Below are 21,679 nucleotides of genomic sequence, written 5' to 3'. Positions count from 1 at the left end.
GGTGGAGGAGGGAACGAGTGTCTCTTCTGAGGGGTCTTTGGAAAAACAATAAAAATATGAAAGAATAAATACGTTGATATGTTCATCATTTTGATAACTTGTTCAGGATATGGCACAGAAAGAAATGCACTGACAGAACAGGTAACCAATGGAAAGGTGAATTAGGTGATCTCAGCCATTAAAGGGGAGTTAAAATTCTTGTGATTTAGCCTGTGTGGGGATGACCATGCCAATAAGTTACCTTTCCCACCAAAAATATAATAACAATTATCGCCACAATTAAGTATATTCTTCTCCATCAATGTAAGTATTCACAGTGATGTCTATAAAATATGAAGTGCCAAAATGCATTTCAACTTCAGGTGTTCATCTTGGGGTTCGCTGTATTTGTACCCAGTATGTTCACCCCAACTTCTCCGAAGTACTGAAGAATGCTTACCTGTTGAAGGTGTTGAATATGGTTTGGGCTGTCACCACCATGCTGCTTCTGCTGCTGTTGCTGTGGCCTGTAATCGCGGTGAGGCTTTTGCTCCTCCTGGAACTCCTCTACAACGCGACGTGTCTGTAACCGCTGTTCCTCACAGCGTGACTTCTGTTGATGATGTGTCAAGCCAACACCACTGGGTTTCCATTCAATTTGCACACCTTTCTTTGCTGCCTGCCTCTGCTTCTTCATTTCTTTTTTGAAGCAAACTTTTTCTTTTTTTTTGAACAGCTCTTCATCTTGCTGCTTCAGCTGTTCCTTCTGTTTCCAACACTGAGACCCCTCATCGCCATTCTCATTCTGTTGTTGCTGTCGACCGAATTTCCAATCACCAATCATTTGGACACTGTTTTCCTTGTGCACACCACCACTTGCTTCTGCCTCCTCTTTGGTATCGTCAAGTTTCTCAATTACTCTCTGCTTTTCCTCTTCTAATCGTCTCTGCTTTTCCTCATCTCTTTGTTTCTGCTTTTCCTCATCGATTCGTTTCTGCTTTTCCTCATCTCTTCGTTTCTGCTTTTCCTCATCTATTCGTTTCTGCTTTTCCTCATCTATTCGTTTCTGCTTTTCCTCATCTCTTCGTTTCTGCTTTTCCTCATCTATTCGTTTCTGCTTTTCCTCATCTCTTCGTTTCTGCTTTTCCTCATCTCTTCGTTTCTGCTTTTCCTCATCTATTCGTTTCTGCTTTTCCTCATCTCTTCGTTTCTGCTTTTCCTCATCTATTCGTTTCTGCTTTTCCTCATCTATTCGTTTCTGCTTTTCCTCATCTCTTCGTTTCTGCTTTTCCTCTTCTATTCGTTTCTGCTTTTCCTCATCTATTCGTTTCTGCTTTTCCTCATCTCTTCGTTTCTGCTTTTCCTCTTCTATTCGTTTCTGCTTTTCCTCTTCTATTCGTCTCTGCTTTTCCTCATCTATTCGTCTCTGCTTTACCTCTTCTATTCGTCTCTGCTTTTCCTCTTCTATTCGCCTCTGTTCCTTTTCCTCACTTTTCGAAACCTCCTTTTCCCGAGTACACACATCGTTTCCCCTTTTCCAAAGCTCTTGCTCCAGTTGATGTGCCTCATTCTCTCTTCCTAAGAACTCCTTGTCTTTTTCTTTCTTTGTCTCTAAAAATTCCTCTTGCTGCTCACGCTCCAATTGTTCTCGTTGGTGCAGCACTCTCTCCATTTTCCCGACATACTTTTCTTGTTCTCTCATCACTTCCTCTTGTTGGTGTGTTTTAAACTCTCTATATTTTAACCCAAGTTTTTTCATCACCTTCCGTTTTTCGAAGCGTGCCCGCTGTTCCCGCACCATTCCCTCCCTTTTGGAAATCTCTTTCTCCAATTTATCAACCATGTGCTTATTCTTGAGAATCTCTTTCTCTTTTCTTTCGATCTCAAGCCAACGGCGTGTATGGTCCTGATATACTGATTCCCTCCAATGTACAAATTCCGCTCGTTCTCTCTGCTCTTCCTCTTGGATCTGCCTCCACTCATCCTCCATTCTTTTCTTTACCTCTTCATCATGCTTTTTATTCTGCTCCTCCTCAACTGTGTTCCTCATTTCCTCTTCCTTGGTTTTCCTCTGCTGTTGTTCCTCTCTTTCCTTCTGCTTTTCTTTCTCTTTTACCCATTCCTCTTCCTCATATCTCTGTTGTACATCTTTTTCCTGCACTGCTTGCTCTCTGAGCTGAACTGACCTCTCTCTTTCGTTCAACTCTTCTTCTATTTGGTGCAATTTTTCACCCTTTTCCTGCAATTTCTCTTTCTCCTTCAGCCACAACTTTTCTCGTTGTTCCTTTTCCTTTTCCTTCTGCAACTGTTGTTGAGCTAACTCTGCTTCCAGTTTTTGACCCTCCTCGAGTAACGGCTGCTCTTTCTTTCCCGTTTTGTTCAGAAAATGTTTCCGGCCACATTTAAAACTGCAAGAAACAAACACAAACCATATCAGCATTGTTAATAACAGTAGACTTTAACCGAAACTCTTTGAACAAAGGTTGCAGTGTTAAACATTGAATTAAATAAGGAGAACAGGCACTCAGTGGAGTGCGTACCTCCGCCGGGCTGAACAGTTTATGTTTTGTATCCCACTGATGGGCCGTATCTGGATTGGGATCTGAACCAACAGCTAATTGGCTTGTTCTTGTTTTTTATGAGTTGTGTTTCATTCTTATTTTTTTCTTTCTTTCCAGAGGAGGGTGCATGGGTTTGGGTAAAAACACACAACATCAACCACAGAACACCCCTTGACAAGAAGCCCACCAACAGCACTCCGGACAAAAGCACACAATCACCCATCCATGCTGAAGCGACCTAAAAGTCCTGCCAATATCCATACACTCCTCTATCTCCATAACTTCCAGGTTCCTATCTAATTCCAATTTTAATGTATCTACTTTTTCTGCTGCCACCGGGCGTTGTGGCGTGCGCCTGTAATCCGGCTACTCGGAGGCTTGGGTTGGAGGATCGCTTGATGACAGGTGCTCTGCGCTGGGCCGCAGGTGTAGGGCAGACCGGAATCATGGCGAAACCCAAGCCTTATCCCTGTGTCGTAAGAGGCGACCAGGGTTGCGTCAGGAAGGGTATCCGGCGTAAAACCTGTGCCAAATCAGTATGCGGATCATAACGGATGATCTGCTCTGGCGACCCCTCACGGATGATCCGCTGTGGCGACCCCTAACGGATGATCCGCTGTGGCGACCTCTAACGGGACCAGCCGAAAGACGAACAACACTACTGTTTCTGCTGCCACTATCTTTCCAGGAAGACCATTCCATGCATTAACTACTCTCGAAGTAAAAGTCCCCTGCCTTGTTACCGTCTTAACTCTCCTCTTCTTCACTCTCAGGAATGAACCCTGGTCCGATCACTGTCTCGTCTGCTCATCATTCTTCTGCACTCATCATGTTTAAACCCTTCCTTATCTGAAACATCTCCATCATATCTCCTCGTAACCACCTCTTTTTTACTGTATTAAGCCCTGTCTCCTTCAGCCGCTCCTCATCGCTGAGTCAAGGTAGGCCAGGAGTCATCTCGTAACTCTGTGCTGAACCCTTTCTATGGCAGCTACGTCATTCCAAAGTCGTGGTGACCAAAACGTCACACAATGTTGTTGATGTGGCCCTCACTAAATTCTGATGCAATGTTGACACCACCTGTTTTGATTTATAAATGATCCCCCTCTGAATACAACCTAAAACCCTATTTGCTTTCCCCACATATAGCTGCCTGGCACTGTGCTGCCTGCTTACCTCCTGTATCTATTACCACCCCGACACCCTTCTCCTGTGTGACACGCTCCAAAATTACCCCTTGCATCCTGTAATCTCTATTTTCAATGTTCTTCCCCATCCCCAACATCTTACAGTTGCTCAGGTTAAATTCCATCTGCCAATCTTTTGCTCAATGTATGCACGTATCAATACTTTCCTCAATCTGATCACCACCCCCTCTGCTATACACTTTACCTCCAAGCTTTCTGTCATCTGAAAATTTGGAAAGCATACTCTTCATCCCACGATCCGAATGGTTTATATAAACAATGAATAATGATGGTCCAATTACTGATCCCTGAGATACCCCACGCTTACATCTTCCCAGCAAGACATCCTCTCACTCACAGCCACTCTTTGTTTTCTATCACTAAGCCAGTTTGTAATCCAATTAGCTACCTGACCAGCCACTCCACAAGACCTCACTTTGGCTAACAACCTCCAATGTGGTACCTTATCAAATGCCTTCTTAAAAAGTCTCGATATATCGTCCACTGCCTTTCCATCATCCACCCAATCAGATACTGCAACCTCGAACTCTAAAAGACTTGTTGGACAGGAACGATCTTTGGTAAACCCATGCTGACTACCTTTACTTAGCTTGTATTTATTTAAATGATTACTCATCTGGTCCCTTATTACCTAATGAATGTCTCCAACTCCGGAGTAACACATGGAAGAAGCGTGAGTGAGTGTGTGTGTGTGTGTGTGTGTGTGTGTGTGTGTGTGTGTGTGTGTGTGTGTATGGAGTGAGGGAGAGAGTTGAGTGGAGGAGAGAGAGAGAGAGAGAGCGAGTGGAGTCGGGTAGAGAGGGGAGGTTCAGGTGGGGGAGTGGACGGAATGGGGTTAGTGGGAGAGAGAAGGGAATCGGGAGGGGAGGTGTACGTGTGGCATCTGTGGGCTGCCATTACGGGATCAGGAATAATTTGTTGTCAGTACATGCACATGTATGCCTCGTGTTGGCTTCATGGTTAGGGTGGTGGGCTTGGGATCCTGGGATCCTGAGTTCAAATCCCACTTGGCTGTTGAATTAATACCAGGTGGGTTGACTCTGCCTGTCATCCTTCTGAAGTTGGCAAAATGAGTGCCAGCTTTCTGGTATCCTGTGTCGGAGTGGCGACCGATCTAGGATTATGCCCAAGAGCCAAGGAAACTGCTTTCGCAGCACAAATGCTCTGCACAGAGTATGGTCCCAATGGATGGATGGATGTAGACACATGTGAAGCAACCTTTTACACAATGAATAACATATAAAGAAAATGAGGAAGAAATGTACAAATTAACATTTGAACTGTCTCACAAGGATTGCAATGATGGATGACAAATGCTGTACTGTTTGAAGAGGGTCATGGAGCATCAGGCACTCCTCTGCTCATCCAGCTTTCAAAGTAAGTTTTGAAATATAACTTATTGTGTTCTTAATTTTATTGTTGTAACCTTATCTGTATTATTTTGATCAAAACACATACATACACATATTTGTGCTTGTATACCTTGAGGAGATGGCTTCGTAGTACAATTTTTGGTTTCTAATAATTAAGCCGACATTGTTTTGTTGCACATGCAGACTTCTATTAAGTTCACCTGGCTGTTATATCACGTGATTTCATGAAGGATTGCATTACTTTGTCTTGCACGTGGTATGGTGGCTCTCACACCTTAGGTCCACTCGGTGAAAGTGGCCCCTCTCTAAAAAATAGTGAAGATCACTGCTTCAGATCCTTTGTCGTTTCGACTGTCTCTATTCTATAACCTTTCAGACACACCACACAAACACCGATTGTCTTCTTGTAAAACATAAACTACACTTTTTTCAGCAAGTGATGCACAAGCTCGACCCCCTCCCCCCCAAGGGTGAGTACTCTGCTCGTTATTTGTGAAAACGAAATGTAAATTTGTTTTAAATTCCTGAGCTATCTTGTCCCCTTGGAGAAAGGAATTATATTTTTAATAAAACCATCACTTGTCTTCCTTACCAGTGAACGGGGTTTTTCTTTCTGTTATTCTTCCTCCTGTTGATCCAGTATGATGGTTTGAATGATGTTACCACCACAAATAAGAAGATAACAATTGCAATGATCAGGACATCGCAAACTCTGGAAGCGAACTCTGCTTCCTCCAGAGCGTCATGCTGGAAAATCTATGGACATGGAAAAGGGCAGGGACAGGAGAAATGTTTTTTACATTTGAAACTAGAAGGACACTCGGAAGAACGCATACCGCCACCACGCAATGCTTGATCCGTGAGAACATATCAGGCCCAAAATACATTTTTGAACAAGAAAAAGGGCAATCGGAGGTTGCAGACCCTCACCAGGACTTCTTTTCAGTGGTGTATTTTTAAAAAAATAAGTTTTTGGGAAAATATGGCTGCCAACCATGTGACCAATGACATCACATGTGTGAACCTTTTGTTCCTCATGGACAGGTGGTCATACGTGTAAAGTTGCACCTCGATTTGTTCAGCCACTTCAGAGAAGATTTTTGAAGGTGATTGTTTTCTTAAACAACATGGCTGCCAAATCACGTGACCGATGATGTAATAAAAAATTTTCTGTGGATGAGACGACCCTCAAAAATGTTTATACTAATCGGATGCGGCATTCTACATTTGCAATTATGACATCATAACGAGGGCACCAATGACCTCATTAAAAAATCAAACTCATTCCCCATGAGGAGTGCTTGCGATGTGTGGTTTCAATTTTTTTCCTTCATGCGCTTTCAGAGATACAGAGGTCTTAAGTTTTTCAGTTTTTCCAATATGGCTGCCACACAACGTGACTTATGACGTCATAATTATCATTAAAACATTCCACATGAGTAGTTACACCAATGGTAAAAATTTCGTCCACAATCCGTCCACAACTTTTTGAGATATATCGTGCTATCTCTCCATTATAATACCAAGCTTGCACACTAAAAACTCGGCTCGCCGTCACACGATCCCTATGAAATTGCTGTGGCACTTTGCGGACATGCCGACAATGTTTGGGAAGTCTTGGCGTTCCATAGTACCACTTGCATTTTGCACAATGCGTATTTTTGTCATTCCCCGTGTACGGTCTGTCTTCTGCTCCCAGCTATGTTGTACTGCTATCCCATGCATGTGCACGGGTATCGCTGGTATGTTTGGTTGTTTGGTGAAGGTTGTTTGGCCCTATCTCTCAATGGTGAAGAATCACTTAAAAGTTCTAGGAGTTGGATCCGGATCCGGATCCGGATCTTCACCAAAATCTAATCAGTTCGTCCTTGTCACACACCGAACCTGTCCACAACTTTTTGAGATATCCTGCACACAAACAGACAGACAGACAAACAAAGAGACAGAGAAGGGTGAAAAAATCACCTCCTTTACCTTTGGTGGTGGAGGTCATTTAACTAAACAATATTTTTGCAATTATTTTACAAAATCCAAAACCTCGTGACAAAGAACAAGATGTTCGTGAAATTTGTTTTGAGTCCAAACACAATGGGTCATCGAATGTACGAGAATTTATCATTTGTTTCAGACAAGGGTTTAGACTTTAGACCCAACTTTTCAAGGTGCATTTCATCATTATCATCATCATCATCATCATCATCATCATCATCATCATCATCATCATCATCATCACGTTTATAGTCCTCTGCAGGATGAAGGTTTTGTTGAACCCACACTGGGTATATCGGTCTCGTGAGAATGATTTGCCAAACACAGTTTTCCTGGAGGGTTTGGGAAGAAATTTGTGATGTGTTCAGAATGCTGGAGATAACTCGCCTCCTCTTTGTGAGAAACACCGTGGGATCTTAAACGTCCACCAACGAGTAAAGGACCGTGAAGATTCCTCCATCGACACGACCATGAAGTGAACCCGAAACATAAACATCCTCACGGCAATGAGGGATCGCAACCATTTAAAGGACCGAGAAGGAAGATTAAATATGGGATTCAACCTGTGCACCAACACACACCGTCCTACTCCTTTTTCAAGGCTACTCCAGGAATCTTAGATTTCCACAAAAAATCTGGAAGCGAATTGCCTTTGCACAAATTACCATTGCCATTGGACAAGACAGGCAACTTAATTTGGTCTCTGAAAGAATGGGACATTAAGCCTGCTGTCTCATTATGAGGCACTATCCTGGCTGTGGTATACAAGGATGGCAGTTTTAAGAGTCGGATTCGATTACAGTGGTATCAAACTCAGGTCAGTCAAAATAAAAATGTCCCAATGTTTTACAGTTTTTTTTAGTTACAGTTGTCCCAAATGTTTTACAGCTTCCCTGTAAAACCAAAAAACACATCCGGTTCACCCAACTTGGGAACAGTACCAACGTGTGCCATTTTGTGTGAACCTTTCCCGAGGGTCTCTTCCAATCCTCACTAACGTACCGGGGTGATCTATAGATTCCACTACCGAGGACCAGCAAGACCACGATGATAACCCACGTCATCTCTGGTCGCTGGCACGTGTCAAGCATCAAACTGGGGAACTGGTAATTTAACGATTTATTCTTCACTAGAGCGGGCCCGTAGGTGCGTGCCTGTAGTAGAGTGCCCGAAGGTGAGTGCCAGAATGTGCATCCCTCTCTCGCCCCCTCTCTCTCGCCCCCCTCTCTCGCCCCCCCACTCTCATCCCCCTCTCTTGCCCCCTCTCTCTCGCCCCCCACTCTCATCCCCCCTCACTCCCCCTCTCTCTCCCCCTCTCTTGCCCCCCATCTCTCCCCCATAGTCTCGCCCTTCCTCTCTCCCCCTCCTCTCTCTCCCACCTCTCTTGCACCCCCGAGTCTCACCCTTCCTCTCTCCCCAGTCCTCTCTCCCCCTCTCTCTTTCCCCCTCTCTCCCCCTATTCTCGCCCTTCCTCTCTCCCCCCTCCTCTCTCGCCCCCACTCTCATCCCCCCTCTCCCGTCCCCCTCTCTCGCAGATATTTGTCGACAGATAAATGGCCGTAACTTGGGAACCGCTCGACGTTTAATGTCAAACGTTGAAAAGGCACATCAGCGGGTCCCCAGCAATATTCCTGGCAAGTTTCAATCAGATCGGACCGTCAATCGTGCAAAAAAAACAAAAACATTATTTGTGACATCATTCGTGATGTCATAGCACCGTGTCCTGTCATTGGTTTGGTAAATAAATGGCCATAACTTGGGAACCGCTCGACGTTTAATGTCAAACGTTGAAAAGGCACATCCGCGGGTCCCCAGCAATATTCCTGGCAAGTTTCAATCAGATCGGACCGTCAATCGTGCAAAAAAAAACAAAAAACATTAATTGTGACGTCATTCGTGATGTCATAGCACCGTGTCCTGTCATTGGTTTGGTAAATAAATGGCTGTAACTTGGGAACCGCTTGTCCAATTAATATAAAACCTTGAAAAGGCACATCCGCGGGTCCCCGGCAATATTCCTGGCAAGTTTCAATCAGATCGGACCGGCGGTTGTCGAGAAACGGCAGTCACAAACAAATCGACAGACAGACAGACACACACACACACACACAGATTGCTGGAATTATAGATCGATTGTTCGACTGTGACGTCATCATGCACTGTGACCATGCTCCATCATGATGACAGGTTCTTAAATAGATTATTAAAATGTTAAGAGTTTATCTCTAAATCCAGGAAAGTGCAAAATAGTTTTAATTTAACAATTAAGGAAATTTACGAAAGAATAAATAAAATTTTCTTTTCCATCACCACCACTCCCACCACCACTATCACCGCCGTTTCCATCACAACAAAAAATATCACCATCAACAACCCCTCCACCACCATTACAACTCCCATTGTCACGCTGAACACCACTTCCATCACGTGTGGTAATCGATGTAAATTGTTTCTCCAAACTTGCCCACTCGGTGAGAGAAGACGCCATTTGTATTTTCCCTTCTCCATCGGTATCCCGTGTGGAATCCCGTGCGGACACGGACAACTCGTTGTGTTACAAACTCTCAATACAACACCTGTTCGCTTTAACATCAAAGCACAAACAACTACTTAATGAACAACTGATAAACAAACTCCTTTGTTGTTGTGAACCTTCCCGAGTCCGTGATCTCTTACAATCCCCTCTTACCTGCCGTGGAGATCGCCAAGTTCCACCAAGGACGAACAACACGAAGATCACGATGTAGAACAACATCTCTGCTCCACGTCGATCCTCCAACTGACGCTTCAACGACGTCTCTTCCTTACGTATTTCCTGTTGATGGAATTGTCATTGTGACGATGAACACCCACTGTGACGTCACAATGGTTCGGTGTGTGCCGAGTTCGAATTGAACCAGATCTGGATACAGATTGGATTATTTATTTTAATTTTTCGCTGATTCGTCACCATTCAAAGATGGGGTCAATATGATGTATGGCACGATATCACAAAAACTTATGGATGGACTATGACCGGTGACGTCATGCGAAATGTTGAGATTCCAGATCGTGCAACTGGTAATTTAACGATTTATTCTTCACTAGAGCGGGCCCGCAGGTGCGTGCCTGTAGGTGAGTGCCCGAAGGTGAGTGCCAGTATGTGCAGCCCTCTCTCGCCCCCTCTCTCTCGCCCCCCTCTCATTTCCCCGATTGAATGTGTTAAATTGAATGTCGACTGTGACGTCATCGACAGATTTTTTTTTTTTTATTCCATGACATCAGATATGAACATGACACTTACTGTTTGAGTTCCAAAATGAGTGATAAATGAGATCCGCACATTTTGTCATTTTAAAGAAAACCCTAAATAACACGTCACACGTCACACTCACCCAACGTCACAATGAAGAATCCCCTTTCAGGATCAGTTTCCCTCAGATAACCGTGTTTGGAGAAAACGGCATTTTCACAATGATTGTGGCGAGGTGAACTCGGTGATTAACTTCCTCAATTGTTCCAGGGTATTCGAACTGTGTTATAATACAATGTATAATGATTGTATAATGCATGGAGAAACGTCACAGGATGTGATGTCACATGTGAGCGGATCGCGATGACCTTCGATTGAACCGGATGTTATTGTACTTGCACATAAGGACATCACGTGATGTTGTAAAATGTTTATTTTTGGTTTTGTTTAATTTATATTCTCAGTGTGTTCCGTGAAACTCTGTTAATTAACCTGTAAAGTAATTCGTTTGAACCGATGAACGAGTGATGCATTGTGGGTCCATCAATCACGGAGACCACGTGACCGGCTCGCGGCGCCATCTTTGAGGTTCGTCGATGTCTGGTTCGAGTTGTTGTGGTTGAGATGTCGGAGAAGATAAATTACATGAAGGAACCTTGATGGCCGTGTCCGTGTAACAGCCTTGTAAACCACCGTCCTGGTGATACTTGGAATGTCCAGTTGATTGTGTTAAAATGGCGGAGGAGGTTCTTCTTATTTATTTATTTATTTTATTTTATTCAAAATGCCCGCCGGCTTTCTTGTGTTCGTTTACATCGAGTGATCTCCAATATTATGTTCTCGTACATCATATATGTGTATGTGTTTATGTGTGAATGTGTGTCGTGATTTGATATGTTGGGTGTTCATATATTTGTGTGTGTGGGATGTTTCTGTTGTTGTGAACCCGGGGTCCGCGGCGATAAGACCACGGGGGGAGGGGGAAAGCTCCCTTGAGTTCCCACCAGACTCTCTGGAATCGCAGGTTGTCGCACAGAATAACTCCGTAATGCGGCGGTTCGCCAATCGACCGTGAATGCCAATAACTTGACCACGTGACTTTGGGTCCTTCGTCTAATGAATACTGTTTACCTAATGGTCATGTGATATCATTACAGGGGGACACGCCCTCAATTCACCTTGTTCAAACTGGATCACCTTCCCGGACGAGATGCAGCCGAGCATAACTGCCCAAAGACGTACCGGCGAGGCAAACAGATCGTTGGGGGATAACGTCCCGGTGAGGCAAGGATACGAACCATGCTGGATCGATGAAGGAAAAGACGAAAACGAGCTTGGAACATTTCCATCCAAGAATTAATTTACATTCAAGTGAGGAAAGGTATGGGGTTTATTATGGACAGCAGAGGATAGCAAGGAATTTGTGGGGTGCGACAAAAGGCAAGCAATTATCAAAAGCAGATCAGAGCAGACTTATCCCATTGGAACTTCCACAATCTTCACTTATGCTCGGACAGGTGGCATTACACACACACACACACACACACACACACACACACACACACACACACACACACACTCGGAAGATTACATGGCCAGAAAGAAAGAGCAAATGAGGATTAACGGCCTCACAATACCTGGCGCGGTCAATGCAACCCGGTACGTTTTGGGGGAGGCAGAAGGGAGAAAATACTGGTGTCCAAGGTGTGGGAGTGGGAGGTGTGGTTTGATGCACTATGGGAGGTGTGGTGTCTTGCCAGAGGAAACTGTGATTGCAAATCAGAAATGGATGCTCTTTGTGCGTCCAAAGGGGACGAGATGGAGGGGTGGAAAGAGGGAGAGAGGAGAGAAGATGCGTGAGGCAAAATATTCCAAGCCGAGTTGTGCATAGGTCTGCGAGTGTAGCGTGTACCTCCGTGGGATGCTCCGCTTGAGCGTTCCAGCAATGAGCAGACAAGGAGCAGTGACGAAGAGGGTGGAGCAGTGATGAAGAGGGCGGAGCAGTGATGAAGAGGGCGGAGCAGTGATGAAGAGGGCGGAGCAGTGATGAAGAGGGCGGAGCAGTGATGAAGAGGGCGGAGCAGTGATGAAGAGGGCTGAGCAGTGATGAAGAGGGCTGAGCAGAGAGGCGAAGGAGTAGGTAATGCAGACTGGCGAAAAAGAGGGCGAACGGATTCGCGATCCTCCTTTTCTCAGCCCCAGGCGAAGAAGGGTGGGGTGACGACCCGAAACGACGTGCCATAACCCGAATCGCGTTTCCCTATTGGGCCACAGCAGGCCTAACCACACCCTGCAGGCTCCTCGGGCCGGAAGCAGTCTCATTTGTACATCCAGCGCGACACGGCCTCGAGCTCCGAACCGAACTCCCGGACCGCTCTTCTCATGACCCCCAACCCACCCCCTCGCCGTCCGTCCTGCCATGTCCTGGCGACTCGAAGAGGGTCGTATTGTTGCAGAGCCCGGCGTCGGCTGTGAGCACGACTGCTAGGTGGAGCAGTATGGTCGGCTCCACCGAACACCTGGAATCGAGATCGTCCCCCTCGGATAACTCCGAGGGTACGGATCCCTTCCAGGACCGTGAATCGTCAATAAATCAAACACATGGTACAGGGTTATTTGCCAAACTTAAAAATACCTGGAGGCCCACGTGGCGAGCTACCGAGGATTCACACCCTCGACTGCACTCGTACGGGACGAGCCGTATGCGTGCTCGTCTCGTGCGTAACCCGAGCGGATGGTTACTGAGGTCCCGTTGGTCCAAATGTGCAATTTGCCACTTCCCAAATTTCCCAACACGCACCGTGCTCAGCCAATGAAAGAAACACAAAAACGAGCTGAAACATTCAACAAATGGATATTTATTTACAAGAGGTGGGGAGGGAACCCATAAAGGGCAGAGTTATCCGACTATAAGAAATGCAATATGTACAAGGCAAAAAGCACTTAACGGTTCCTACTTGAAGACGGGCCCACAGACAGACGCACACCCAAAAGAAACGAAAGGGACCTTCCCGCCTCGTGCGGTCTTCAAGGAGACGAGCGAACCAGGATGAGACCAGCCGCGTTGAGATGTGACCAGACCAGCGCCAGCGACGACACGAGACCAGAACCGTCGAGTTGACCAGACCAGCGCCAGCGACGACACAAGACCAGAAGCGTCGAGCAGCGACATGAGACCCGAAGACCAGAAGCGTCGAGCAGCGACACGAGACCAGAAGACCGGCAGCAACACGAGACCTGAAGCTCGGCAGCGACACCAGACCCGAAGGTGCGGACACCGCGCCGTCCCGTCTATCTCTTCTCTGGAGGGAGGGGCTTCTTTTTCTCACCACTCACCTCCTGATTGGACGAGGAGTTCTCACGCGACTCGTGGCGGCCTCCCCATTGGCTGAGGCGTGCGTGTCGTGCTCGCCCTCCGCTCATTGGCTGGAGCTTGGAGCCGAAGCGACGGAGGCTCCACCCACCTCCTCGCCTTCGGCCACGTGCCGAATGGCGCTGGTGCTGAGTCAAACGGGGCGGTGAGACGCCCGCTCCTTGCCGATTGGCTTAGAGGGACGCCATGCCTCTGTTAGGCTCCGCCCACGCGCACTTGCCAGCAAGCACGTGAAGAATGCGCAAAATCACTAAAATTAACACCTCAATTTGCAATTCCTTCTTCAGTTTTTGTATCTAAGTATGATATCTAGTCTGAATGCATTGTTTTCGATGTTCATGCTGGAGGGAATCATTAGGACGTACGTGAGCGGTACTTCCATGTTTTTAGTGTTTGCTTTTGGTTCATGGTCCCACTAATTTTCTGGAACTGAGATATCAAAGTTTTTGCAGGTGTGTGTGTGTGTGTGTGTGTGTGTGTGTGTGTGTGTGTGTGTGTGTGTGTGTGTGTGTGTGTGTGTGTGTGTGTGTGTGTGTGTGTGTGTGTGTGTGTGTGTGTGTGTGTGTGTGTGTGTGTGTGTGTGTGTGTTCGGTCATTCAGCAGAACATCATTCTCTCCACGAACCCCACCTCCACCCCTCACCTTTCTCTCTTTTTTTTTTTTTCTACTCCTCTCTCTCTGTCCCCTCCTCACTCTCCCCCCCCCCCCTCATAATAAAATGCAGCACTCTCCTCCCACACCTCTGTCTCTGTCTTTCTCCTACCCCCTCATCGCACTCTCCCTACCGCAGTGTACAGCAACGTTTGGTGAGGCATCGCTCTCCCCACCTCCCCCTCCCTTTCTCGCTCTTCCCCCCTTCCGAGCTTCCCTTCCCTCCTTCCTCTACCACCCCCTCCGCTTCCTTCGCTCTGCCCCCTTCTTTCCTGAACCTCTGTCTTTTATCCTCCCCCCCACCTTCTCTCTGTCCTCGACCTTCCCTCCCTTCCCTCCATCCTCTACTTTCCCCTCCCCTCCCTCCATGCTCTCCCTTCCCTTCGCTCCATCATCTCTCCCCCCCCCCCATCTCTCTCTCTCTCCCCCGCCTCTCTCTCCACCTGTGGAATTATGTCTTCGGCTTGTCCGTCCGTATGTCCCTGCAAATTTTCTTGTGTCCCGGCAACGTCACGACGTCAAAGATTTTCGTACCAATTTTTTTTCATGTCAAACCATAAGCGTGACATGACAATTCCAACTGACAGGCATATTAGTTTTTCAGGGGAAAGTCAATCTGCGTGATGTTTGTTGTGCTCGGTATCTCTGCTTTATTGAGTTCACTTTGGCGGCATAAGGTTAATATCAAACACATGTTTGGATTGACAGTTTCATCCTCCGAGAGTTTAAAAAAGTTTTACCACCTAAGAGCTTTCCGTGCACACCCGAAGGCCTAAGGACAACCACCAGGTTTTAACTCATTCCACCCAGCGGTTCAGGAATACTTTGAAGACAAAAAAAACACACAAGCATTTCTCGAATTAGAGTATGATTGCAACTTATTCCTCAAAGTAAACACCGAAAAAAAACTCAGCCTCTCGGATGACTTCAGTCTGCCTTTCTGATAGCCACCAAAAGAGTTCACAATCAATGAAGGTTACAAAATTCACAGTTTGTGTTTCAAAAAGGTTAGTTTTTGGGTATGTTAAAATTAAATTCTCTCAGTTTATCATGTTTCATATTTTGTTCAAAATTTTTAATCGATTTCCCCCCCCCCCCCAAAAAAAAAAAAAAAGAACAAAAACTTTCTTTATTACAATGTAAACTTTCACTGTTCAGCTTAATTGATCAAGTAACTTTGGTGTTTATTAATTACTAAAAGTTCCACAAGTTGATGATTATTGAAGAATTATGCACAGTTTTGTTGTGTTCTCGGTTCCGAAGCGTCGTTCAAGCTTTGTATTCAAACCAACTGCAGACTCTCCCTCCAGGTGTATTCGACCATCTTGTGACACTTGAGACACTTAGTCTAAGCAACAACCAGCTCCAGTCTCTCCTGGTGTAGTTTAACCAAAAAAGCACTGCAGGATCATTTCCTCATTTCACGTATATCACGAGGAGAGGTCAGGTAAAGCTGACAGTTCCTCCTGTATTGTGGTAATCTCATATGTGAAGGGTTGTATTTGCTAGTTTTAAATAAAAGCTGCCAATAGATGGACGCTGTCTTCTACAAAGGAAAATTCAACAATATCTCAACAAATATCCTTCACACATCATGTGAGTCAGTCTCTGCTCACCATTGGATATACTATCCATATTGTGTCTTTTAAACATGAGATTGGCCCAACTCAAACTATTGGCAAAGTAGGCTTGTCAAACACTCCAGACGGCAAAGATTTCAGCTGGTTGTAATCCAGGTCTAGCCTTGTAAGTTTTGTGAGTTTGTCAAATACTCCTTTTGGGAGAGACTTCAGTCGATTAATCAGGAAAAAAAAAATGGAAAAATATACCAAGTGATATGCAGAAGGTGACACAACCTATTCATTTTTAGTTCACCAAGAACGTAGTTCCTGGGAGCTTATGGGATAACACACTATCGGTCTATCGGTCTGTCCGTCATTCGGTCCACAAATACTTGCAACTTCTTATCTGAAACTGCACACACGATGTCAATAAAATTTGACCACAACCTTCATCACCCGTGATGGCATAAAAGAAAAAACCCCGGAGTCTGATGGGGTCTACAGAGGGAGTTTGCGGGGGGGGGGGAGGAGAGTGGGAGTGGGTTACCTCCCCAAAGAGGTATTTGCTTTCTTCTCAAGCGATGCACACAATTCTGTTGAAACTTCGTGACAACCTTCACCACCCATGATGTACCAAAGTTTGTTCATGACATGAGAAAAATCTGACTCGAAGGGGATATAAGGGGGGTTGCCCCACAAAATAAGTATTTGCTTTCTACTCCAAAACTACACATACAATTCTGGTGAAACTTTACCACCATCTTCACCACCCATGATGTACTAAAGTTTGTTCATGACATCAAAAAAAATTGGAGATTAGGAGGGACAATGAGGAGAGGGGGGTTGCCCCCCAAAACGTGCATTAACTTTCTTCTCAGAAACTACACATGCAATTCCGATGAAACTTGACCACCATCTTCACCACCCGTGATGTACCAAAGTTTGTTCACGACATTAAAAACAATTGGGGTCTAAGCGGTTCTATGGGGGAAGGGTGGGGGGGGTTGCCCCACCCCCCCCAAAAAATATGTATTTGCTTTCTTTTCTGAAACCACACACGCAACTTCGATGAAGCTTGACCACGACCTTTATCACCCATGATGAACCAAGGATTGTTCATGTCATTAAAAAAAAAAATCCATAGGTATTTACTTTCTTCTCCATGATATATTTTGTGGGTCATCCATGCCTATCAATGTTTGCTTGGTTATCTTATCCAGCCACTACCAGGTGAGTACCCAGGGTTATTGCCCCTATGTTTAATATCTTTGTGAGATTTTTTGTCATAATTCCTGTAGCTCCAGCTACCACTGGTCCAACTTTGGCATTCTTTAGCTAGCAGGATCTCCTCATTTCATTCTTGAGGTCTTGGTGTTTGGTCATTTTCTTGATTTCTGCATCGTTTAGTCCAAAATCACGAGTACTAACACCTCAATCAGCAATGCATTCTTCTCTCTTTTTTTGGTGGGCTTAGTATGGTATCTGGTCACAACGCTTTGTTTTCAATGTTCATGCTTGATGGGATCATAAAGTCGTGCGTGAGCGGTCAGTACTTCCATGTTTTCAGTGATTACTTGTGGTTCGTGTTTGTGCAAATTTTCTGGAACTGGGATATCAAAGTTTTCACAGATGTGCCAGCGGATTACTTTACGAACTCTGTTGTGTCGTGTGTACAGCCTTTCTGACGTGTGTGTGTGTGTGTGTGTGTGTGTGTGTGTGTGTGTGTGTGTGTGTGTGTGTGTGTGTGTGTGTGTGTGTGTGTGTGTGTGTGTGTGTGTGTGTGTGTGTGTGTGTGTGTGTGTGTGTTCAGTCATAAAGCATAATATATTGTTACGGTTCCGGGGGTCGTCGGCCGCCCGCCGACCGCTCTGAACGGAGCCGCAAGTCGAGTCGGCCCGACCGATCGCCCGGAATATAGATCGCCGCCCGGATAACTCCGAGCGATGGGTCCTTGTACAAGAACCAAAATACTCCAATCGGCAGATCACGTGGGGTCGGGTCGATTGCCAATCTTCAATTTACCTAAATACCCATGTGATCCAACTACCGGGGTATTCCACCCTCGATGAAACTCGTACGGAACAAACCGCCGAGGCGAGCTTGTCCGTGCGCGATTCCGAGCAGCGTAATCGCCGAGAACCGCCGGTCCATATGTCCCCCTATTACGGCAAACCAACGGCTTTCTAACTCCCAATACACGAAATGTTCAGTCAATGAGGGAATGAACGCAACGAGCAGGTTTACATTCACACAAGGACATTTATTATAATGAAACACATATGCAATTAAATAAGGCAAAACACGCATGCAATTCTACAAGCAACAAAAGAACTACAACCGTCTACTTATTATGTACAGTCATTTACACTTCACAGCAGTTCCTACTTATTAGACGGGCCCACGGACACACGTGCGTGCGCGCGCGCGCGCGCGCACACACACGCACACACACACACACACACAAGAAACGGTGGCTGAGGCCTTTAATCATGAGCTCCAGCTCGGAGGACAGGTGAGCTGAAACTCAGAGCTTGATTCGAACCTTTCCACCTCGTGTGGTCTTCAACTTGTCCGGACCCGGGCTCCAGCGAGAGCGAGCTGGATCCAATCGCCGCGATCCTTCCCGAGCTCCTGCGAATCCTCCCGCGCTTCTCAACACGTGCCGGTGAGACGAGGCGCCGATCCTTCCTGTCGATCGTCGCTTCCCCGAGGATGCAACTCCAAGAAGAGGCCGATGCGTCGCACCATGCCGGGAAACAAAATGGAGAACCAAAAGCTCCACGAACCAAGAAGAAGAGGAAGAAGCCTCCACTTGCAGCTCGAGCCGAACAACTGGCTCAAGTTCCTTCCAAAGCAAAGCAGCAGCCGAAGCTCACTGAGCCAGCCGAAGCAAAAAGCTTACTCCTCCCACGGGACTCTGCACACGGGACTCAGAACAGGACTCTTCACGAACTCTGCCACGGGACTCCCACATGAACTCTGCCACGGGACTCCCTCGAGCTCAGCCCACGAACTCAGCCCTACCACGGGACTCCCACACGAACTCAGCCCTACCACGGGACTCCCCCGGGACTCTTTTTGAGCAAAGAAAAGATGTCCTCTTTATCCTTTGCACCCCCTCCCCCGCACACGGCGTGACTCATGCCCTCGTGATTCACTCCCCGCTCAACCACGGGTGGGAGGGAGTTGACGTCACCGCAGGGTTCTTCTCCCTCTTCGCAGAAGAGGGGGAGGGACGTCTCCATTGTTCGCTCCCTAACTATTAAATCGATCCGCAGCGCATCTAATTGATTTCAAAACATTTAAACAATGGAAGGTGAGCTATCTCGGGAACATGCACTTATCGACATAGCTGACTAAGGGAACCTGCATGTTGTGTGCAATTGAATTACAAATTCGTAACCATATATATATATATATATATATATATATATATATATATATATATATATATATATGTATATATATATATGTATATATATATGTATATGTATATGTGTGTATATATATATGTATATGTGTGTATATATATATGTATATGTGTGTATATATATATGTATATGTATATGTGTATATGTATATATATATATGTATATGTGTATATGTATATATATATATGTATGTGTATATGTATATATATATATATATGTATATGTGTATATGTATATATATATATATATATATTGTTGTGGTTGACGAAATTCGCAAACCACCATTCAGGTCCCGTAGGTGAGATATCTCTGTAAGTAGATGTGTAGTTAGCCCAAACCCGTTGTTTAGAGGGAATAAATGTCATTCATTCAGGCTGCGACCCTTTTAGATAGCCGTTTTTCTTTTACTATCTTTATTTTGGACCAGCCGCCATTACTACCACCACAACCACCACCAACCACGTCTCAACAGCCATCACACAACAACCACCAACCGCAACGCCGCTTCACAACAACAACGCCAACAGCCACGACCTTTACCGTCACAACTCGCCCTCGCAACCATCGCATCACCGCCATTCCCGCGCCGCTTGTGGGCACCGATACTGGACTCGTACAGGGCGCGCACCGAGCAGCGGGTGCAAAAACACCAGCCTTTCCGAGAAATCGGATCAAGAATGATTCACGCCCACTTCTGTTCCGTCCTATCAGCGAGCGTGGGGCGATTTGGCCCCGCCTCCAGGCACGTCGGAGTATAATCGCTATATGCAGATTAGCGGATCAAGAATGATTCACGCCCACTTTTCCTCTGTCCAACGGGGAGCGTGGCTCCGCCCCCGAGCCATTCCTGATCCAAAAATCTGCATATGATTTCTCCTGTCGCACTATAAAGCGCCGAGCGCGGAGCGAATCAGGGCAGTTGGACGGAGTTGAGGAGTGGGAAGAGTTTCTGAGAAGAGGAAAGAGTTGAAGAGTTGAGGCAGTCAGAGAAAGGAGTTGAGAAAAGAAGGCAGTTGGACAGAGTTGGGCAGTTGAGTTGGGAAGAGTTGGACGGAGTTGAGAAGAGGAAAGAGTTGGAGAGTTGTGGCGGCGGCGAAAGCAGTCGAGAGAGTGTCTGTCGGGGTCTGGAGAGGCTGGAGAAGCCAGGAATCTTTGTGGAGGTCTGCGCTCGTGTCAGAGTCGGGGAGCTGCGGAGAGGGGAGGCCGGTAACGCGACCAAGGTCGCAGTGGAGTCGCTCGTCGCGGGACCCAAGCCAGCCAGATATCCTCTTTCCCCCGAGCATCAACAACCCCCTCCTGTTTCCCCCCGTGCTGAGATAGTGTGAGAAGGGGGCCCCGTTCCCACCCCATTCCAGGCAGTGCCAGCGAGGCCCGCGGAGTCGGGGCGCCACCGCCATTTTGCGGCTCATCACCAGACGGGTAGGCTCGACGCGGTCTCGGCCCCAGGCCCGTCTGCCCCCCTCATCGTTGAGGGTGGTCCCTTTTTTCTTTTGCTTTGAGTATATGTGTTGTCGGCGCCGTCTGTGAAGTAAAACTGCATAAGTGTTGCCGTGTGCTCGGTAGTCGGTAGTAGATCTGCATTGTTGCATTTGCTTTTTGTGCAGAATTGTGTGTTTCTTCTATTTTTACATTTGCTTTTGGTGCATAATTGTATATGTGTGCTTTCCGTTTGCCGCGGAATAAATGTGCTTTATGTTGAACTGTTTTTCCTGTTTCGCTTCGTCTTTTCCTTTATTGAATCTCCATCTTACTTCACGTAAAGGGTTGGTCGTGGGCTAAATACGCCCAATAATTAATCGAACCGTCGAGGTTGACGATAACACCGCTCAGTTATCCCGATAGTACGGAACGGGTCGCTTAAAGTGGCCCATGTCCGAAGTCGACCTGCGGCGAGGTGCGATCGCCCGGTCTACCCTCCGTGTGGGTACTTAGGTAGGTCAAATTTGGCGAGCAACCCTATCCCACGCGGGGGGCCGATTGGCACGATCGTGGTGAGGCCGAAAGGCAATATATATATTGTTGCGGATTCGCGCCCGCCGGCGTGCGAGCGGCCACGTAACTCGAATCGTGGCACGTCGCCCACCGGACGGACAATCCAGTCGTGACCCTCTCGGACTAACGCCGGGAACCAGTCACGGGTGGACCTTTCGGTCTCACCGCGATCGAGCCAATCAGCCCCCGCGTGGGATAGGGTTGCTCGCCAAATTCGACCTACCTAAGTACCCACGCGGAGGGTAGACCGGGCGATCGCACCTCGCCGCAGGTCGACTTCGGACACGGGCCACTTAAGCGACCCGTTCCGTACTATCAGAATAACCGA

General features: G+C 46.5%; 2 protein-coding genes across 2 annotated transcripts in view; one reads left to right on the top strand and one right to left on the bottom strand.

Moving 5' to 3' along the window:
* Positions 1-358: 358 nt before the first annotated feature.
* Positions 359-15,690, bottom strand: LOC147031880 (uncharacterized). Its single transcript, XM_085859869.1, has 5 exons — positions 15,655-15,690; positions 9,800-9,925; positions 5,714-5,877; positions 1,415-2,387; positions 359-949 (listed from the first exon to the last, which is right to left on the bottom strand). The coding sequence occupies exons 1-5, from the start codon at positions 15,688-15,690 to the stop codon at positions 359-361; spliced, it is 1,890 nt and encodes a 629-aa protein (XP_085715995.1).
* Positions 5,045-21,679, top strand: part of LOC147031879 (uncharacterized) — a 163,393-nt gene continuing 146,758 nt past the window's right edge. Inside the window, exon 1 of the mRNA XM_085868525.1 lies at positions 5,045-5,125. The gene's annotated coding sequence lies outside the window, so the exon portion shown is untranslated. The remainder of the gene's footprint in view (positions 5,126-21,679) is intronic.

This window comes from Eptatretus burgeri, chromosome 2 (genome assembly GCF_056783735.1).
Source record: "Eptatretus burgeri isolate ZD-2024b chromosome 2, Ebu_testis_v1, whole genome shotgun sequence".
Lineage (NCBI taxonomy): Eukaryota > Metazoa > Chordata > Myxini > Myxiniformes > Myxinidae > Eptatretus > Eptatretus burgeri.
Note: the sequence above shows the minus strand (reverse complement) of the source record. Positions and strands in the feature narration are given on the sequence as shown.

What these genes read in the sequence shown, in the direction of transcription:
- LOC147031880 (XM_085859869.1), bottom strand. Translation starts at nt 15,690, where the DNA reads ATGGTCGAATACACCTGGAGGGAGAGTCTGCAGTTG. An exon ending in AAGAAAAACCCCGTTCACTG is followed by an intron (nt 2,388 to 5,713) that starts GTAAGGAAGACA and finishes TGTTTCTTGCAG; the next exon opens with TTTTAAATGTGGCCGGAAAC. An exon ending in AGCAGAGACGAATAGAAGAG is followed by an intron (nt 950 to 1,414) that starts GTAAAGCAGAGA and finishes GAGGAAAAGCAG; the next exon opens with AAACAAAGAGATGAGGAAAA.